Raw genomic sequence first — 9,804 nt, 5'->3', positions numbered from 1 at the left:
CCCTGGGCGGCCGCGGACGGCAGCATCGTCCCCCTGCGGTGTCTGCGGATGTTGCGGTGGCGGCGGTGATACGGCGGTGATACGGCGTGTGAAGAGGCCGCGGAGCTTGCTTCGAACACAACAAAGAGATCCGGGCCACCAGGCAGAACGCGTCGCAGGCGTGACGCTCTCCGTAGGACACGCCCACTAGCAGAGCCGGTGGAACTTGGATCAGGGACGGGGATCCTCACCCCCCACTTTATTTCTCAGATCTAAAACCAATAAATATCACAATAAAAATATAAAACAAGGATTTTAGTTAAAACAATAAAATATCTCAAAAGATGAAAACAAGAAGTTTTAGAACATTATCTTAAAGTCAAAATGGTTGGCACTGGGTAGTTTGGGGTACCTTCATATTTTTGTACTAAAATTACTTTTTTAACTTAAAACTAGTTGAATGACTCGTATACCGTGACTTGTGGTGTTTTGTGTGGTTTTTATTTCCACTGTAAAAGTTCTTAGGGATGGTGTGAATATCGAAGAAGGAACCAGAGGTTGTCGACTGGAAATGAGTGAACCCAGACCAGGTCAACGGGATGATGGATTTTATTAACTGTGGGTCGAAGCCCAGCAGATAATGCACAAGCAATCCGTACAAGCTTAGAAAAAAAAAAGTAAAAGTTATGTTATTTACAAAGCCGTCATAACGTATATATGACATTATCCGCATTCTGATTCATTATCTCATCGGTATCCATCCTTCATTCAGACAATGGAAGTCTGGAACAAGAAAATTCGTCCAACTGCTGTAAACCGGGACATGGCAACTTTTGCGACGTTTAGCGAGTGCTCATGGGAAATGTGGTTTCCCGTCGGGCTAAACCACTTTAGTCCTCTGGCGTCGCTCGACTTAAAATCACATTGAGCTGCTTTAAAGTCTAATTACCAAGTAAGTAAGTAATTGATCTGAAAATAATCCCAACCCTTAATCGACATGAGTAGAAAATGAGTGAACTATCACTAATGTAGGCAACTGTTAAAAAAAAGAGTTTTTTCAGGACACACTTCGCGCGTTTTCCCTTTTTTTTTTGAAGCACTACGTAACATTTTAAGGTTTTTCAATTGACCCAAACTTGTTATGACGAGACACCCATGTGACCCCCAAACAGCTTTAGAAACAGTTGGACCGTGACGGCAGTTGCGTTCATTTCCATTTTTTGGCTGAAGTAAGTGAGTAAGTGAGTAATTTGTATTTATATAGCACTTTTCCAGACCAGGGTCACAAAGCGCTTAAACAATCAAAACAATAATCAAAAAAATATATACTTTAAAGGTCAAGATAATACTGAGAACAACACAGAAGTTCCAGAAAATCAAGGAAAAGTCTGCACAAATAAAAATTTCTTAAGATGTTTCTTGAAGGAGTCAGTAGATCCATCAAGTGCAGAGAGAGAGGAAGATCGTTCCAAAGCTTAGAAGCAACAACCTGAAAGGATTTCTCTCCTCTGGTCCGGAAGCGTGTTCAGGAACCATCAGTAGATTGAGTAGATCTGGGGCTCTGAGGTCTGTGAAGTGTTTTAAGTGTGTGTATGTGACGGCGTAGAAAAGTGTGACAGAGTGTGTAAATGTGAGTGTGCATGTAAATGAGGTCCAGTAGTGAGGAGATTCATTCTACAGAAGGTCCGGTGTTGAGGAGGTCCAATGGTGAGGAGTTCCAGTGTAGAGGAGGTCCAGTGGTGAGGGGGTCCAGTGGTGAGGAGGCCTATTCCAGAGAAGGTCTAGTGATGAGGGGTTCTAGTATAGAGGAGGTCCAATGGTGAGAAGGTCCAGTGATGAAGGGGTCTATTATAGAGGAGTACCAGTGGTGAGGAGATCCATTCCAGGGAATGTCCCGTGATGAGGGATCCTAGTATAGAGGAGTTGAAGTGGTGAGGATGAACAGGACTAAGGAGTCTTAGTGTAGAGAAGGTCCAGTATAAAAAAGGTCCACTGTAAGGAGGTCCAGTGTAGAGTGGTGCAACAGTGCAGTCACTACAATCTGACAACATCAATGGTACTACTAGGTGGAAAACAAAGGCAGAGCGGGGTGTCAGCAGGTGAGTAGCGACATCATAGCCAAGCTCCCGACCGTCTTTTAGTGCTTTGATCCGGGGATCAAAGTTTGTACGTGAGAGGGGATAAAGGCATCTACGGTGTTCAAACGTTTGGCTGAGAAAGAGTTGCTCATGGAGAAAGCGGTTTCTAAGTCGATTAACGTCCCGGATTTGTCCATGGACAACCTCCAGGACATGGTCCATTCCTTCTTTGAAGGCATGGACGGGGAACAATGGGCGGCCCTTAAGACAGGGAATCCCGATTATAAAACCAAATTTAAATTGGCGGAACTCCTCATGAACATTGTTTCCGGAACAGCCAGGTCTTTCTTGACAGCCGTGGAGAACATCAACAATGTAAGTGAGGAACACATTCTGGCCACAGTGGGCAGCACCGTCCCGAAGACGTTTGCTCGTGTTTTGAACATTAAGGAAGAGGAAGTGACGAGCGACAACTCGAAGAACTTGATAAACCTTGTAGTGGAAGAGGTCAGGGAGAGTGTTCAATCTAGTATGGGTGTCAAACCTCAAGACATGGAGACCTGTTGTAGGCTAGGCGCCATGGTCCAGGCGGCCTGCAAGATGATGGAAGACTTCATGACAAAAGTGTTTTGCAAGCCAAATGGACCAAAGAAGACCAAAGTGAGTCTAAAGAAACAGGAAATAATCGTTCAAAGTTTTGAGGACATCCAGGAGATAGTAACTTCTTCGCCTGATGACTTCCTATACACCACAGTTGACGCGGTCCAGAAGATCATCTTGAGGGAAGTACGAGAGATCACAGAACCTCTCTTGGGGGATCTGGACGATGGTCCGGAGCCTCGACTTCTTCTCTCTGAGTTTCAAGCCGTATCCAGCGACATCGCCCGAGTCATCATTGAGGCCCGCTGTCTGGAGGACATGGACGATGGGTGCAGATGCGTCAACAGTGAGAAGCAAGACCGCTGCTTGAAATCTGTCCGGAACAAAATCAGAACAATTTTTGGAAAATATATTTTTAAAGCGTTGCTACGTCGTGGTCTGGCTCAGGTCCAGTTGGACTTCCAGTGCGGGCTAAGGCAAGAAAATAGCCAGACCTTTCTGGCTCATGTGGAGTCGGTGTTCATCAACAAGGATGGAGAGAAGGCAGGAAGTGATTCAGAGTTCAGGCGACTTAAGAACATTTACAGTGGCAAGAACGTGAAGCTCCTCAGCGACCTGATGTATAAGAACATTCAAGATGCAATCACATTGGAAGAAGTCGACTTTCCTCAGGAACCCAATGTTCTTTACATGCGTATTATCAACAGAGTTCGCAACATTCTCATTCTCGTCACCTGGTGGCTGAAAACACAAGCCGACAGCCACAGCAAGCGCCTGGCCCGACTCCTGATGGATTCCAAGTCTTTGGGAAGAAGAGAACGCCCTGTAATTCAGGACATTCCCGAAGATCTCTTTCCAATGGTCCCACAAGAGATCCCTGAGGAGATTCCCTTTGAGATGCCCCAAGAATTTGTCCCTGACATTCCTCCGATGTTCATCCCAGACATCATTGACGAAGTTTATGAGGAAGACCCTGCAGATCTCGCCAAGGACCAGATCGAGTTCAACCAGGTGTGCCTGCAAATCATGGTGGAGAAGCTGGTGTCCCACATCTACAGCCGCGCAGACATCAAGTTGCCTCTGAAGAACCCGGAAGCAATCATAAACAAGCTGTTCTTGTCCACGTGGTCTGAGGTGGAAAACGTTTCCTTCACTGTCACACCAGATCGCTTTGAGAAGATTGTCAAGGTGGTTTTCAAGGAGTTAGTCAAGAAGTGGGGGTCCGCGGATAACATCCTGGTCCTGATGAAGCTTCAGAAGACAGAGTTGGATGAATTCGTCGCCACCAACTTTCGGATTCACCTCCTGAAGCTGAGAAGCACTCGCTGCTGCAAATAACAGCCCCCCCCCAAACAGACTGTGCCTCAAAAGGGTGATGCATGGGTTTACTCCGGGAACTCCGGTTTCCCCTGTTTTTGAAAAGTAATGATTTAACCGGGTTTACTCCGGGACCTCCGGTTTTCCCAAGCTCTAAAAAGGACTGGCCGTCCACTGGCCTGTAGCCTAGGTCATATAGAACCAAGTCAGTAGAGCAGGTTTGCAAAATTCTGATTGCTTGACATGGGTTTACTCCGGGTACTCCGGTTTCCCCCTTTAGAAGGTTTACTTTAACACTGAGGGTTCAGTCTCCTGAGATCCGAGTTTGTCCATGTTTAGTGGTCTTGCTCCCTCTACAGCGGGCAGATCACAAAAGGAACAAAGGTCTGGGAAGTTGGAGTAAGGGAGTAGACCAGGACAGTCCAGACAGGGGTCAGACATATTTGTATTCTGAAATAAAGTCACACGATGACAAGTTTCTAGATCACAATGAGAGGATCCAGTGACTTGCTCTCCTATGTAGGTTCCCGGAGGGTCAACTGGAGATGGTGGAACTAGAAACTGGTTCAGTGGACGACCTGCAGGTTTGAAGTCACAAAACACGGCGTGACCACTGACAGAACGGTGGACTTTTCTTGCAGCTCCGTCCCCTCAGGTACTACCTTTGTCAGACCCCGTGTGGAACTAAATTCAGAACTTGCTAACTAGCTCTGATGTCGTTGGAATATTCGTTGCAACTCATCTGGTTCGCCACTTCATTCCGGACTTCGAGAGAACAATGTTGAACTGCGTCCGTCTTGACGTCGTCGCAAGTGGCGCCCCCTGCAGCGAAGAATTTGAACTATGACAGAGATACACATTAGTGTAATGCTTTTGGTTCAGTGGGTGGACAGTCTGGTGTCTGGTCCTAACCACCATCTGGTCCTCGTGGCCGGCCACTCTAATCATCCTGCTGGGGGTGGAGGGGGGTACAACGGTGGGCGGAGTCTTCTGTCTCACGAGAGAGTTGTGTTGTTTGATTGACACATATTTAAGCTGTTGTTTAAATGTTTTTTTAATTGGACAACAAAGAAAAATAAAGGTAACCACATTGAGAAAAAAAGGTCTTGAGAAAAATACAGCTTCACCTACAACCACATTAACTATTCCTAACATCAGCTAACATTAAAATATTATTAATATCAACAACGTTAACTACGATCACGATGATCAATATGAGTAACTACAATATCAACCAAAAGAAACGTCAACAAAAATGTTAGAAACACCAACATTAGTAGCATTATTAACAGCAATTCTAGCAACATTATGAGCAATATTATTAGCAACATTACTAAAAACAAGATTAAAAATAAAATGATCAATTGTAAAGCTATTCAACGCACGCACAACAAGATTAGCAATTACATGCAGACCACCAGCGATGGTTCCGTTAGTGACCCTGACCTGCTCGTCAGGATTCCACAATCTCTCACGAGCTGAATCAGCAGTTTCTCATTAAGCAGCTCAGACTCTCTCAATCCTCCCCTCACCAGATTTGACTGTCCTGGAGACTAATCCGATCTAAAGGGGCTGTGGGAGAATTATCCGGGGTCACGGGGATCTGCTGGTCCTCAGGTGAGGATGGTTTAAGAAAAAAACACATGCAGTGATGAGACGATTTATTCTGTAAGGAGCTACATGTCACTTCTACTTTTTTTATCCATGTTGATGACATCATCAGTGCATCACTTCCTGATCTGATGTCAGACTGACAGGTGTCACTAACACGTCATTTCTCTTTCGGCAACATGTCGTCGCCGCCGGAAACGTTTCCGTCGTCGTCGTCGTCGTCGGCGACCATCCCGCGGAGGTAGGAGCGCTTGAACTCCTGGAACACCATCTCCTCTTCCAGCTCACTGCACACACAAACGCCACTGTTTAAACCCTTGTGCATGACTCGGGGTCAGAGGTCAGACGATCAGGCGGCTCACCTGTCCTTCACTGTAGCAGCAGGAATGAAAGAAGAAATAAAAACGTTCAGTACTGACCAGCAGAGGGCAGTAGGTGACAACACATACAGGTGACAAAGACACAGAGGTCCCAGACCCACAGAAACACACCTGCGTCAGGTTTAGGGTGCATCAGTCTGAAGGGGACCTCCACTCCAAGTTCACTGCAACACAAACCTGTTGAGATCTCAGACGACAAAAGCGAAGAACCGCGACTCACCTGGACCCCATCAACCTGAGAAATAAGTCAAAGGGACAAAAGGGGGTCAGTGAGAGCCTGTGTCAGCAGCAGACCAACAACTTACCCGCCAATGACCAGCTTCACCATGACACGGTAAGAAACCATCATGCCCAACACCTCCTTTAGAACTCCTGGCTTGATTCTGCAGCAGACGACCCAGTCAAGACCTCCATGACCGACCTTGATGGTTCTCTCACTCACATGCTGGAGGATGCCAGGTTTGTGTCTTCATGCTTCAGTCTACCATCCAGTGCAATTCCACGGCGCTCCCTGTTGTTGGCCAGCAGGGGGAGAAGGGTGTAGACCTTCTGAAAGGTGGCTCCTGTGGAAACTGAGTCCCTGAGATGAAGAACGAAGACTTTCAGTATCACGTGAAGGCACCCAAACTAGGTCCATACTCACCCAAACTCTTCAATGGCCACGGACTTGACGTAGCTGTCGTTGGAGTAGAGAACCACCGTGGACACCTGGTCCACTGGAGGGATGGGGGGGCAGAAACGTAAGGCTCATGCTAAGTCAATCAGGGAGAACTGGTTCTTACCCGAGACAACAATATTCTTCACATGTTTAGCAGAAGCGTTGTTCACGTTCACATGCACGTTGATGGGCTCCCCGTGGTAGAACACCTGCCAACCAACAAGCAGGACGGAATGATGAATAAAACGATCTGATCACTTGAGTACCAGAACCAGGACCAAACCTCCTTGTCCAGACGGGCCTCCACATGAAGGGGTTTGTCCGACCCCAAAAAGTCCTGTTTCGTTTCAACACAAGTCGGCACTTCGTCACACTCTGGAGCGAACTGAACCTTCCTGATGGTCAGTTTCACTGAACTCCTGGTGAACCAATATGAGACTCAAGCTTAACTGACTCATCCTCAAGTGACGCATCTTGTATTTTGCAGCAAGTGGCCTTTAATTAACTTGGGGTAACAGTCTAACTCACCGTTTGCGAACTTTAGCATCTTGGCTTTCTGCACTGAAGGCCCGGATCTCAAACTCCACGGCACATTGCTGAAGAGAAGGAAACAAAAGCGTCCATGAGTGAACACTGGCAGGTGAACACAGTACGATGGAGCTCACCTTTCCGGAATCATTGGGCGCCGGCTGCAGTGCCACGGAGCATGGAAGGTTGTCAGGAAACTGGAAGACAGACTTTACTGTCAATTAACGAAGCATAATGATGTTACCTTTTACCATTATTTCATCACCAAGTGGTATTATCATATCGTCAATGTTAGCATCATATCGTCAATGTTAGCATCATTTCGTCAATGTTAGCACCATATCGTCAATGACAGCATCATATCATCAATGTTAGCATCATTTCGTCACCAAGTGGTATCATCATATTGTCAATGTTATCACCATATCGTCAATGTTAGCATAATTTCGTCAATGTTATCACCATATCGTCAATGTTAGCATCATATTGTCAATGTTAGCATCATATCATCAATGTTAGCATCATATTGTGAATGTTAGCATCATATCCTCAATGTGAGCATCATATCCTCCATGTTAGCACCATGTCGTCAATGTTATCACCATATCGTCAATGTTAGCATCATTTCGTCACCAAGTGGTATCATCATATTGTCAATGTTATCACCATATCGTCAATGTTAGCATAATTTCGTCAATGTTATCACCATATCGTCAATGTTAGCATCATATTGTCAATGTTAGCATCATATCGTCAATGTTAGCATCATATCGTCAATGTTAGCATAATTTCGTCAATGTTATCACCATATCGTCAATGTTAGCATCATATCGTCAATGTTAGCACCTTATCGTCAATGACAGCATCATATCATCAATGTTAGCATCATTTCGTCACCAAGTGGTATCATCATATTGTCAATGTTATCGCCATATCATCAATGTTAGCATCATTTCGTCAATGTTATCGCTATATCGTCAATGTTCACCTGTTACCAGCATATTGTCACCTGTTACTATCACATCGTCATCTGTAACCATCATGTCGTCACCTGTTACCAACATGATGCTAACTGTTACTATCATCATGCCGCCATCTGTTACCATCATGTTACCATCACATCGTCATCTGTAACTATCATGTCGTCACCTGTTACCAACTATCGTGATGTCGTCATCACATGACCTGTTGTCAGAGCTTGTTGTTTGTGTTTTTTTTTAAGTTTTCCTCGAGGAACAGAACAAATAAAATGGAAGCAAAAACAAATGGAGAAAATCACCTCAAAGAAAAAGGGATGAGCGTTGTCTCCAAGCTTCTTCAGAAGTTTGACCTGGACACGGGTGTGGACAGCCTTGTCCCTATCCTGCAGTGGCGGGAAGACCTGCCGGGTGGACAGGAAGAGCTCTCGGCGAAACGCGACCCCCATCACGTCCATGTCGTCTCTGCCATAGCGGAAGGTGCAGGACAGCGTGACAAAAACTACATGCCAGTCCAGAAAAAAAAACAACACCGGGTCAGTCCAGTGACCGGGACAGAACCACTCAAACAACTCACCTTTCCTTCCTTGCAGAGCTTCATGGTCAACGAGGACGACGCCATCTGTTGAAGACAATAGTTCAGGTTCTGGTTCTGCAGCACAACAATAAAAACTCACCAACTGGATCCACTGAATTCACCCGGTCCACGAAGTCTCGTCTGCCCATGTAGACAGCGACCTGGAGCATCAAACCAAACAGTCAGTAATGTCTGTGTCAGACTCACACAGGGGTAAAAACTGCCTTCGGATCGAAAGGTTGTGTCGCTCGGAACCAGATGGAAACACCATCCATATTCAGATCTACTTCATTGAACTTTAAAGATCTCAAGACCAGAACCAGGTGTCAGGTCAAGTGTCACTTACAGACTTGTCTTTGCAAATCTTCTTGAAAACCACGTTTTTCGGATTCATGGTGTCTTCACTGCAACACAAAAACACACGACTAAAACACTAACACAACGACAACCCAAGTCACTCCGACATTTCCAACACTCACCAAAGTCAAGCAGTCCAGATGAAGACTGTCGTGAGAGGCTCAGTGACGGGATATATGTGTATGACACACACACATAGACACACACAAACACACAAACTGAGACACTGAGAGGATTGAGGATCACACATCTTGTCGATCAGCAAAACTCCAGATTAGAGAAAGTTTTCCAGGTTGAATGAATGAATAAACAGAATAGTGGATGAAGCAATAGTTAATATAACCCAGATAAATACAAACAGACAAATATGTTATATATGTCAAAAAGATAAGAAAGCTAGACCACACACACATATATATATATATACACACACACACACACACGCACACACACACCTATACACCAGTGGCGGGCTGTCAGGGCCGGGAAGGCCTTCTCTGCTTGCCTAAACATAATCAGAAAATAAATGTAATTTTTTAATAAAAAAATAAAATAAAAAAAGTTATTTTTGTATTGTTTATTTTTCATAAATATGTATTAAATTATTCCTCATAGTATTTTCTCTTCATTTCATTTATTTCCTCTTGCTTGCACTGCTTCACGTTCATGTGAGAGCTTTCATCCAATCATATTATATAGCCGGTCATGTGTTACCCGAGGCCTTCGCTTGTTTCAAGGTTGG

General features: G+C 45.1%; 2 protein-coding genes across 3 annotated transcripts; one reads left to right on the top strand and one right to left on the bottom strand.

The window, feature by feature from the left end:
- The first annotated feature begins 2,209 nt into the window (after positions 1–2,209).
- Positions 2,210–5,054, top strand: LOC148063886 (uncharacterized). Of its 2 annotated transcripts, none has more exons than XM_087811077.1 (2): positions 2,210–4,079; positions 4,165–5,054. In XM_087811077.1, exon 1 carries the CDS (start codon positions 2,253–2,255, stop codon positions 3,993–3,995), a length of 1,743 nt encoding a protein of 580 aa, XP_087667203.1. In that variant the 5' UTR covers positions 2,210–2,252; the 3' UTR covers positions 3,996–4,079; positions 4,165–5,054. The 2 variants fall into 2 exon arrangements, with proteins under 2 accessions (XP_087667203.1, XP_087667202.1); XM_087811076.1 differs by having other exon boundaries at positions 2,210–4,143; positions 4,174–5,054.
- A 679-nt stretch (positions 5,055–5,733) lies between these two features.
- Positions 5,734–9,115, bottom strand: saga (S-antigen; retina and pineal gland (arrestin) a). Its single transcript, XM_087810344.1, is given in 13 exon segments — positions 5,734–5,872; positions 6,067–6,152; positions 6,264–6,348; positions 6,408–6,545; positions 6,609–6,681; positions 6,748–6,832; positions 6,907–7,042; positions 7,152–7,219; positions 7,289–7,348; positions 8,431–8,630; positions 8,706–8,750; positions 8,806–8,866; positions 9,052–9,115. Coding segments are annotated over 13 exon segments (1,212 nt in total). The 5' UTR covers positions 9,100–9,115; the 3' UTR covers positions 5,734–5,745.
- Positions 9,116–9,804: the final 689 nt, after the last annotated feature.

This window comes from Callionymus lyra, chromosome 16 (genome assembly GCF_982586985.1).
Source record: "Callionymus lyra chromosome 16, fCalLyr1.hap1.1, whole genome shotgun sequence".
NCBI classification, from domain to species: Eukaryota; Metazoa; Chordata; class Actinopteri; order Syngnathiformes; family Callionymidae; genus Callionymus; species Callionymus lyra.
The sequence above is the reverse complement of the archived record's forward strand: the minus strand, read 5'-3'. Positions and strand labels throughout refer to the sequence as shown.